The 11,484-nt window shown below is 33.7% G+C and overlaps 2 protein-coding genes across 2 annotated transcripts; both read left to right on the top strand.

Annotated features, from left to right (window-relative positions):
• Nucleotides 1–5,295: 5,295 nt before the first annotated feature.
• LOC143463100 (baculoviral IAP repeat-containing protein 5-like) lies at nt 5,296–6,119 on the top strand. Its single transcript, XM_076961477.1, has one exon. It carries the CDS (start codon nt 5,365–5,367, stop codon nt 5,782–5,784), a length of 420 nt encoding a protein of 139 aa, XP_076817592.1. The 5' UTR covers nt 5,296–5,364; the 3' UTR covers nt 5,785–6,119.
• Nucleotides 6,117–11,261, top strand: LOC143463099 (uncharacterized). The gene is made up of 8 exons (XM_076961476.1): nt 6,117–6,252; nt 6,330–6,451; nt 8,977–9,346; nt 9,529–9,639; nt 9,940–10,026; nt 10,137–10,292; nt 10,789–10,912; nt 10,997–11,261. The coding sequence occupies exons 1-8, from the start codon at nt 6,127–6,129 to the stop codon at nt 11,185–11,187; spliced, it is 1,287 nt and encodes a 428-aa protein (XP_076817591.1). The 5' UTR covers nt 6,117–6,126; the 3' UTR covers nt 11,188–11,261.
• Nucleotides 11,262–11,484: the final 223 nt, after the last annotated feature.

Genomic DNA, 11,484 nt, shown 5'->3' with positions numbered 1-11,484 from the left:
CGTGGGTGCAAAACCGTGGTACAAGGCCTACTGAATTCAAGTGCGGTGAGTGTTTGAAAACAGACTGTTTTTGCATAATTTCACATTGCATTTAAAGCCAATAGTAGAATGTATGAAAGATGTCTCAAAAATGCTGTACTAACTGAGAAAGATTTTGTACCATTTGTATTCAAAGAAGATTTAGCCTAGGATAGAAGCAAGAGATACTTTAAAGTAGGTTTACCGGTCGTGGACTCGATTCCGCAGTGGTTCACTACGTTGTTACATACTGCCTTTCCTATTTGGAGTATTATTCACATACCTTCCATTCAAAATAATTGATTTTATCGCAATTAGCGCATAAAAAAGGTTCGCTTGCGGTTCAACGGTAAAGGTTTTGTAAGAAGCAATTTTCCATTGGTTCCAATCTTAGGTAAAATCTTTGTTCATTTGAAAACATTTTCACTGACAACATCAATGGCTTGAAAAAGAGTAGAGACTTTGGAACTCCATGCAATAAACTGATACGTGGGTTAACTTAAACCAGTATGCAATTAAACAACTTCGCCTGTAGCCAATAAACTGACTCCAAGCTTAGTTTAATTGCTACTAACCTGAAGTTTTATTACACTATGACTAGCCTATACATTCCCAGCTTAAAAACGCAGCAAACATTTTTACATCAAAAATAGCTGGTCCATCATTATAAAAAAGATTCTGGGACTGGGCAGACTTTCTGCTGTGGATCAGACTAAAAACAGAATTTTCTGAAAGTTGAATTCTCATTATTTGTGAACAAAACATGATTTACAAAAATGTTGACGACTAAAAACGCGATACTGCAAAACCCCAGCTAGAGGCCCTACTGCAGCATACGTAAATTAATGTCAGTCGAACTTTATATAATTTATTTTTATTCGAGTTTAAGCAGCTGACAACTATTTAAAGCCAGCTTCTTAGTCCAACACTAACACAATGTCATTAACCTATATGCAAACCTATCTTCCAATACAGTTGTTACCCGTTATGCCCTTATATCTGAACAAGGGCTACATGACCTAAACTCGGTGGAATTTTGTAACTGCCCTATGATCCATAGTAATGGTGAAGCATATATCCAAATGTTGTTTTTGTATTGCATAATATTGTTTATTTTTCGTCATCGTCTGTGGGGTAACGAAAATGAAAATGACCTTCAAAACGTTATAAAAAATGACAATCCCACCAGCAAAACAACGAGCAAAAAAGCAGCAAAGCTCAATAGGCTTGAAAACGTGCAAAAATAATAGTATAACCAAATGATATATTAAAGATGAATAATGGTTAGAACAGCCACATTATGACGACTGTGACGGCAGACATGATAATTAACTTTAGGTAACATAAAAGGATATTTAAAAAAAAATTACAACCCTCTGTAAAAAGTACCAATCAGATTAATTTGTAGACAGCAATGACGCTATAGTAACCAATTTAATGTAGCCTAACGCATAAAGTGACCTCAAAATAGTTTTTACGTTAAATGAATTGACTTGAAGTGACTTGAGTCACAGTTTAAACCGATTCGACTTGACTCGATTCACTACTCATAACGACTCGACATAACTTAATATTTCTAAGTCAATTGATCATTTGGTCAAAAACTTAGCATGCACCGAAAATATTAATAGGGTATTAGACTTTATTGTTTTGGGGTGACTGTGGTGAATTAGTGGTAACGGAGCTACAGTACGCGGTGAACGGAGTTGAAAATTTCGCACTTTTGACTTTGAATTTTTAAAAATTTTAAATTGCATTTCATTCCAAGAGTTATACTGTTATCGCCTACGCGGTTTTGGGCTACTTTTGGATCCGTCTCAATGGATAGTTTTTGACTAAAACTTAACGTTGTTTAGGGTTTTGTCCTGAATTTATTTTTCCATCTTGTAACCTGATTTTTTTTACTCATTTTAAAAATGATTTTTTCAAAATTGTTTTTAATGATTAGCCTACTTGTTGCTGTATTATTGGAATGTATTCTCCATATAAGTTACAAGATTGCACACAGAGCTTACTTCTAGCAACATTTTTTTAAACGCAAAGCTGTTTGACAAATACGGTGTCGTGCCAAATTTGTTCTGGGCATGGTGACGCAAAAATGTTGCATAACTCAGTGCAGGTTTTTTGATCAAAAACCTCATATTCTCAGTAAATTTGTACGTTGTGTTTTCTTTTTTTGTAAGTTAACTTTGTAACCTTATAAGTTTTTCCTGAATCCGAAGGCAACATACAAGGTTTTAGAACGGAAAACTTACGCTGAGTCATACCAAACTTCTAAGTCACAGTATCCGGAACAAACTTGGGAGCCGGAATAAATTTGGCGCGACACCGGTATTGATTCCAAAGTTACCCATAAAAGTGTGTTCTTGTGGCAGACCGAATGAAAAATTTAAAATGTAAACGTTTAGGAGATAAAGATTTATTACAAAAACAGTCAACATAGGGCAGAGGTCTCAAACAAGCGGCCAACGAGAATATTTTGTGTGGCCCGCGATTTATTTTGAAATTTTAATTAAGTTTAATAAACATTTAACCCTTTAAGCGTCACATGTTTGTTCTTGTTGATGCGAAATTCAGCCAGCAAAGTAGCCAGAGAAAAATATGATAGCCTACAGCAAGTAGAGTCCTAAATTAAAAACTGTATTAAAAATTTGTAAAGCATCATATTCTTAACTAAATATAACATATACTTTATAATATATACACATATTTACCATGTGATATTTTTTACGTAACTTACGTGACCGTAAGTAATTAAGTAATTTTCCTACTCTTTCCCACTTTGTTTTATGATAATACTGTGACATTTCTGTTTTTTATTAGTACAGCAGGTTTGTATTATAAGGAATTGCTTAATATCGAGTTACAATTTTGCAAAATTTGCGTTTCTTTTCGATGGAAGTCACCAGAAAAAAATCTTCTTTTTGTCTTGGTTTATGTCAAAGGCAAGTTGAAATAGGAAACAGGTTATAAAGGTTGTTTATTAAATTCGTTATTATTCGGACTTATTTTCTGACAAACATTTTCCCAAACTTAATTGCTTGTCGTAATGTTATCGACGTATTGTGTGATCTACCTTTTCACGAGACGCGAAAGCGATATTTCTCCTGGGCATCGTGCAGTCTGATATAGCTTTAACAGCTTAGCGGTGTTAGTTTCATAATTTGTACATTCGATTTATGGTTGTAGCAATAGATATCAAAGGACGGTTATTACGTCACGTTACAATATGTTATTGCCCGGATTCGGAAAACGGCAATGAGGACCAGGAGCCAAGTGCAGATACCTCACGCATTTCAATTGCGTTTACAATTACACAGTGAATGCATACAGATTTAAAAGATAGTTATCGGTGTTTTGTGTGCATATAAGATATACGAAAAAGCAGGTTGCGTAACAACTTAATATGTCCCGAATGTTCGAACAGCCGCTTCGTCAGGTAATTATACGTAAGTTTGGTATAATTATTGTCAATTATGTGCAATAATATTGGAAAGTGAAGAATATTTAATTGTTGAACATTGGCATCTATAATTCTTCAAAAAACAATATTTGCAGTTTTGTGAGGGAAATTTTGTTCTTTGATGCAAATAAACTTGGCAACCTTGGCGGTAAGTTCGAAAACAAAACAACCCCACGGCCCACGGATAACATCTTCTGTACTTCTACTGCACTATTTGGTTGGTAACTTGGTGTTTACTGACTTAGGCTATCCAGCTACTTACGTGTATCTACTGACTACTGGCTTTATGATTATGCTACAAGTATTTAGTGTGGGAGTTGTACCGGTAGGTCTGTTTAACTTGCAATTTCAAATTTAGAAAAAGCTACTTCGGTAAACGGCTAGGCTAGTCGGTTACACAATTGGTATTTTCTTACTTCCGTTAACGGCGTCCGGTGAAGTAAACACTTTATTTTACAGACCTCCATTAACCGAAGCAGGAAATTGCAAATACGGTAAATGGCAATTAGCGTACGCCCTACGCTAGTCAATGAGTTGAGATGTAGGCTATGCTAATTTTCAACTTAAAACGAAATACTAATTTATGTGAAGTGTTAATTAACCTAAAACTAATCCCCTCTGACCCAAACTCTTACTGATTAAATTACTAAGCTAGGCTGCGAATTGAAATAAACGCTGTTTTTCAACTTCAATCACATTTTTTTCCAAAGTCTAAATTAATTAAAACTAATTCCTTTCGACCCAAACTCTCACCTATCATGACTAAATCAGATCAAAAGTAAATTTAGACAAAAAAGTCAAGCAATAGCAAGATTCGAACCTGAGACCTTTAGCATACGAGCACCATCGCTGACCACTATGCAACAGCATTGACTTCTCACCGTATAAAACGAGAGTGATAAACCAATCAGCGAAAATCTACCGTTCACAATATTGTGATTCAGCAACTTTAGTAGTTTAAAAAGTATAGATTAAGGCAGGTTTAAAATTTAGGTTAACCTGTTATAAAATTTGAGTTCGATTAACAAGAAACTGTGAAAAATAACTTTAAACGCCCAAGTTTTTCCTGATGAAATAATGGCTGCCTAAATTTGGTCCCCCACGCACTTAGCTCACTTTCCAATCTGGTCATTTACCAGATGAATTGTCACTTGTCAGAATTCTTTTAAACTGAGCTAACTGTCAGCAATGATGTTATGTTGCAAGCCAAATTAGGCAACATAACGTAGGTTATTCATGAAAGTTTATGGCAGCATTTACATGTATTTCACCAGCTGCCGGTTTGGATAAAACAACTGCAGTAGGCCTAAGCGGTTAGCTGGTTCTGCAATTGTTACTTTCCTACTTAGGTAGCTGGCAGTCAGTGAAATCGACATTTATTTTACTGGATGTCATTCACCAAGGTAGGAAAATGCGAATACGGTATTTAAGTGTAATGGCAATCAAACTTTTTTTTGTGAATTGAAATGAATGCTAATTTTCAACTTAAAATGACATTAATTTTTTGAAAGTGTAAGTTAACCTATAACTAATCCCCCCTGACCCCAAGCTCTCGCTTCTCATGATTATTTCAAAATTTAGCATGCTAATAGAAATAAATGCTAACTTTCAACTTAAAATGGTATATTTTTCCAAACACTAAATTAATCTATAACTAGCCTATTAATAGTTAACTATTTATTCAATCAATTTAAATCCATTTACAATAATAATAGCAGTTGCTAATATATTATATATAAGACTAATTATATAGATAGGATTATATATGAAACTAATTATATAAAACAAATTTTTTCGACATGTTTTTCAGGTATAATTTTAATATATATATATATATATATAGTTAAATTTATCACCAGAGTGAGGAGTGTTTGTCATTGGCAATGTCTGTTGATCAAGCCAGTATGTTTCTCTACACAAATCGTTTTAAGACATTCGATGGTTGGCCATATACAAAAGATGATGGTGCAAAATGTACTGCTGAAAAACTTTCTCACTCTGGATTTTTTCGTCCAAATCCAGACAGTGATCCAGATCTTGTTCGATGTTTTGTATGTCATAAAGATCTTGAAGGCTGGGAACCAAATGATGAACCAGAATCAGAGCACAAATCACATAGTTCAAAATGCCCATTCCTAAAATTGAAAAATAGGAACATGAACGATATGAAAATGAAGGATTTTGTAAAATTGAGGTATAATGAGGCAATTTACCTGATTTCTGTAAGTGGCAAGAAAGCCATTGATGATTTGAAACATGACACAAAAAAATCTCTTGGAGAATTTGAGAAGCAAGCACCATAAATACTTAACATCATGTGCACTTTGTACATATTGCTTTTGTTTCAATTGTTATAGCATTTTGATATAGAAATCACACAATATTAATCCTTGACTTGTCAGTATTGACTTCTGTGTATTCATTTATGACACTTTATTGCTTCTTAATGCTGCTGGCTGTTATTTCAATCATTTGTTGTCTTACTTGATTTAAAATGCTTTATATCAAAATACTCGTACTGGTACATCTAAAGTTTTAAATTTCCACTGAATTAGAAAAAAGTCTCACACTGGTTAGTTTGTTTTTTAATTTGCTAAAACTTAAACTGCTATAATATTTTGTGAATTTTTTAATGTAGCTTTGTAATGGCATCTAAAAATAAAGCCAAAGATGCCATTGTTCAACTTTGCAAATTGCTGAAGCATGGATGTTCATGCACGTACATTTCTCCAGACCATTTTAGGCAAGCCAAGCACAATCAGATTGAAGCTGTAAGTTTGAGAAGTTATGAATTTAGTTAATATAGCAAATTAACAATAACACTGAGATATATTAATTTTTTTTGCAGATTTCTCCCCTCACTCAACTTCTTTATACTTTGTTACTTTTTGTATCCAAAGAGAAACACTTTAAAGACAAATTACACCCAAGTGACTTCAAAACTGTATTTAATATGATGAAGGTATATGGGTAAGTGAAGTATGCTACTAAGTAATTAAGTATGTATCATACAGCAGGGCTTCCCAAACTGGGGTCGCGACCCGCAAGGGGTCGCGTAACGAACGTCAGGGGTCGCAGAGCGTATACCAATTTTACACGAAGTACAAAATACAATCAAAACAAAATATCGTTCCAGCCTAATCAACATTAAAACCGCCTTGAGACCAGCATTAGCAGATGTTGAGCCACGGCTGGACTTGCTTTGTAGCAGAAAGCAGTCGCACCAATCACACTGAATAAATGTGTGTGCTTTTTTTGTTTCCAGTGGCCTACATATGTGTAAAGTAGTAAGTAGGCTTTGAGTACTGGTTGCTTGAATTCAGTCTTTGCATCTCAATAAATGTCACTAATGACAAAGGTATATTTCGCACTGCTAATCAATTTAAACGTGAAGGGTCGCGGAAAACTTCAGAAGTTTGAAAGGGGTCGCGAGCAAAAAAGTTTGGGAAGCCCTGTCATACAGTATGTATTCAGCTTATTATTGGGAGTAAGAGAGTTATAGTTCCATTACCATTAGTAGTTAGAAGGTAATAGTTGTGTTTTTACTCATTTGCACTTTCACATTGGTGTTAGCACAGTCTGTGCTGCACAGCTAAAATTGTAAATTGCTTTTTGAAAACTTCACCAAATTCGTAAGTTTTGACAATGCATTTTTTCCATTTTTGTTTATTATTCACACGGAAGTACTGGCTATCAAAACACTGTATTGTGTTAGACTTTTGTCAAGGTTGATTTTCTTGTAGTCTTATATGCACATGCCAAAGCAAAGTTTTACAAATTTTGCTAGTAGAGCTCGAAAGTGTGAAGTAAAGTCACATTTAAACAATTTGATAGCAGATTCTCAAAATCTAGAAAATTGGTAATGTTTGTGCATTAAAACTGTTTTACCAAATGTCTGGCAGTTTTGAAAACATATTTATTGCATTACAGTATATACTTTATTAAAATTTCAGTTGGTGTTTTAAGTGGGTGTTTAGGGCCGACCTCACTGTATTTTCTTTAATCTAGTTAAGGAATTTTTTTTGGGCAAAATTCATATTTACTAGCTTCTATATTTTTTTCTAAACAAAAGTATTCAACCAGAACTTACAATTGAACCTTGATGTATATATTGGTTAAGTTCTGGAAATAGCGGCAACCAGCAGCAGCGTTAAGCAGATTTTATTACCAACTCTAGTAAATTGTTATAATTTCTGAAAAGTTTTGTTCGAATTGTTTTCCAACAAGCATGAAATTAATCTCAAAGCAACCAAACTCTTTAAGATTTGTTTTTAAGAGCTGCTACATACATGCACAGTGTTGTTTGTGCTAAGACAAAAAACGATGTGCGGATAACATTAAAACATGGCTCACTTGTGGTTCTGTTCCTAATTTTAAAGAAGTTGTATGTTTAATTTTGAAATTGTCTTGCGCTGCTTCGAATGTGAACAAAGCTTGCTGTGGTGTGAACTGGTTTATCTTGGTATCTTTATTGAAACCTATGTCAACCTATGAAGTGAAAACAAAAAGCTCAACTGCTGAAACCGAATGAGTGAATGCTGATGTACTGTATCTATATGTTGTGATTTTTTTTGATTTGGGTGATTGATGATTTCCTTTTTGTTTTGTATAAGTTGCAAAATTTGTCACAAAGGTCTCTATATCCACATGCACTCACTTGTGTTTGCATGCATATTTGTGTGACATGGATTTTTGATCAAACAAGTCCTGTTAGTTGAAAGAAAACACTTTTTATAAATTGTAAAATAAACTGCCGCGTTTGTTTGATCAGTTTTGCGTCTGAACAATGAAGAATTAATGCAAAATGTCAAAATGTAAGTTCTCCCATTTCAGTTCATGATGATTGCTGATCAGTGATCATATCAATTAACTTGAAATAAAAATCAAATTAATATACAAGATATTCTGTTGAATATCATATATGTCAAAAAAGGCTTTTATTTTTTAAAGCAGGTATGCAGTCAATATTTTTTGAGTTAGTACAGAAAATCACTGCAAATAGGATCAGAGAAGAAATGATTTGGCCCATGTTGACATCTTGTTTGTCTCCCTGGTCCAATCTATTACTATTAAGATATTGGCAAACTGGTTAAATGCTCGCCAGTTGAAACTTAGACAAGGACCTGCAACCTCAAAATGAGTTCATAATTTAACAGGTTCATTTTTTCATTGTGTTCAAAACACCACCAGTTTGGTACTCAAATGATTTTCAACTCAGAGACTATAAAAAATATATCCTATTGCAAATGAATTAAATTTTCATGAAACAAGTCTATATAAGTCTATAAGTACATCTTATTAAATACAGAAATGGGATAAAGATAGTGAAAACGAAAAAATGCACCTGTAGTTGCATAACAAAAGCATGGCATATCTGACTTAGATGTGTGTTTTCATATTCCATTGTTTTTCCTTTGTTGTAAATATTGACATTATGTTTTGCGTATCTAATGAAGATGACATACATATAACATATGCAATCTCTGCATCTACAGGTATCCTGAGCATCGTTTGTCATCAGCTATATCTAAAGCTTCTATCAGCAATGAGCTTCTTCTATGTTTTGGATGGTTGCTACATTGTACAAAGTTGTTGTCGAAGATTCGAGATGATGCTATGAATCTTGCAGATTTAGGGAACTTCTTGCATAAAAAAACCTTCCGTGTAGAACAGTTCCATCCATCCACGGATTATGATTTTGTCAAATTACAACGCTTTGATATAAAACAATCCACCCACCATCAGTTTTCGTCCATAACTTTGCATGATCAAATTAGATATTTATCATGGCTATATGGAAGAATTGAAAAAATGGCAAGTCGTTTGAAGTCGTTACGAATGAGCAACGCAAGGCTACATGGTGAAGTAAGGAATGTGTTTATATTATGTTTAGTATTCTCAAACTCTGCAGGGTTTTTGAATAAACAATTGTTATTTTCCAAATTACATGCAATTTCATTCTTTCAACAGTTTTCAGGAGTTTTTTTCAGCAGTATAGCTATATCAATTTCAGCAATACATTACTTGAACGAAATCTGTGTTACTAGATACTTGCAAAATCTAATCGTAGTCCTGATAGTTCAACTGAGAAAAATTTTGAATACTCCTACTCTGTAAACGAGTTGTTAATGATGAGAAAACCATCTTCAATCAGCCTGGTAAGTCCAACCACAATTAATTGTTTGTAAATTTGTATACCCTTCTGTATGTATTTGATGATCATTTTGAAGGTTGCTTCAATCTCTGTTGCCCACTTTCAAAAAGATGCTATGTGAAAAAAAAACAGTTTTTGTTATTAGTTTGACTTGCTTTTTGTCAAGTTGATTGGTGTCCGAATAAACAATTGGGTGAAAAGATAACTGCCAGTTTGGTTTGTGTATAAATGACAAAGTCTATGTATTAATAGAATACTTTAAGACACTGCACTAACAAACAGATTACTGTCTGTTTGTTTTCAGATTGAAGTTGATCTTGAACGAAGACTTCAGATTTTACAAGGTTATTTAAAATGGCAGCAGCTACAACCCTACTTTTGGCAATGGATGGTATTTTAAATTCAGAAAGATTTTTTGGTGTTAAACGATATTAGTGTTACTTGCTTGTAAAGTGAGACATCACAGTTTCTCTTTCTTCTTATTTTCCAAATCATTTGCAGAATGAAAGCGTGCACAACGATGTTAAAAGAGAAGTGATTGTGACAAAGGACAGACAAACATTAAATGAGCAGTTGCTGGTGTTGAGTGATAGATTATCTCAAATGAAGAGTTATTTATATGATGTTGAAAGAACCTGGTTGGAAAGAATTAAAACAGTAAGCAATTACACAACAGCTTGGTTACTAGTGGTTGTATATATGTTTATGTGTAGTTTGTTAGTTATTTATCGAACAATGGTTGAAGTTTATGAGTAGCCGGGAAGTATTTATTTCATGTATGCAACAAATCGTATTCGCTTGATAATATTTTTGTGCTCTAGAAAACTTTGTGTGTCAGTTTTTTTTGAGTAATTGAAGTGAAGCAAATTCCTTTTCACAAGAATGTTTCGTTGCTTGTTCCACGAATTTAATTGTCTTTTTTAAATACAATTCTAATTATGTCAACGTACTGTTTAAAATCCTTTCCTAATATCATAAATGTATCATGCTGGCGCTGAAAGGGATTTCTTGTTATGGTTAATGGTGATTTATTCGGTTGTAATAACAACGCATCAGTCATAGAGACTATACTGCACAAACTGTCGTCGTTGCAGGATAACTTTGGCTATAAATTACTTCGATTGCTTATCAAATTTTGGGCTTTTGTTGTTAGAATCATGCAAAGGTTTCAAAAGTAAGTTTGGAGCAAGAACATAAAGTTGAAATTGAAACGGACCATCTCTTCCAGTTAATTGAAAACAATTATCAAATTGAACCATCGTTTATTTATGAATTTGGTGAGATGTTTTTCCTTTAATTACCAGCTATTCTTTAAAAATAATGGTAATATGTCGTCTTATTGAATTACGTGTATATTTCAGGAATAGGAATTCTAAAGCATTCCAAATTGATACCAGTTGCAGAAAAAACGAAAATACTGAAGGCGCAATGGTATGAACTCAAAACTGCACTTTCAAAACTAAAAGAACAGAGTGCTAAGGAACTCCAAATAGCCACAAGCACATCTCTCCCAGCTAAATGTGTTTTAATTTACAACCAATTTTTTACGTAACGTTTCTCCATTTTAGTGCCCTTTAACTTAACGCAGTGTAACGACAATGAGAAATAAACAAGAAATAGCTGTAATACGCTGGATTATTTAAAAAAAAACTGAGACACACAGGTAGGAGTAAACGGATATTTATTTCAGAAATAACAGAAAGAAAATCAGAAACTTTTAGTCGACAGGCAGCAACAACGTTATCCATGAAAACACAGTATATTATATACTTCTATCAATACCATTCTAACCCTACGGTCTATCACACCTTTGGTGTTGAGGCCAGTGGTCGCCAAATTTTGCTGAAAT

This window comes from Clavelina lepadiformis, chromosome 6, assembly GCF_947623445.1.
Source record: "Clavelina lepadiformis chromosome 6, kaClaLepa1.1, whole genome shotgun sequence".
Taxonomy (NCBI): Eukaryota; Metazoa; Chordata; class Ascidiacea; order Aplousobranchia; family Clavelinidae; genus Clavelina; species Clavelina lepadiformis.
The sequence above is the reverse complement of the archived record's forward strand: the minus strand, read 5'-3'. Positions and strand labels throughout refer to the sequence as shown.

Coding starts and splice junctions, on each gene's coding strand:
- LOC143463100 (XM_076961477.1), top strand. CDS start 5,365: ATGTCTGTTGATCAAGCCAGTATGTTTCTCTACACAAATCGTTTTAAG.
- LOC143463099 (XM_076961476.1), top strand. CDS start 6,127: ATGGCATCTAAAAATAAAGCCAAAGATGCCATTGTTCAACTTTGCAAA. Junction 6,253..6,329: donor AGCACAATCAGATTGAAGCT/GTAAGTTTGAGA, acceptor TTTTTTTTGCAG/ATTTCTCCCCTCACTCAACT. Junction 10,293..10,788: donor GGTTGGAAAGAATTAAAACA/GTAAGCAATTAC, acceptor TTTTGTTGTTAG/AATCATGCAAAGGTTTCAAA.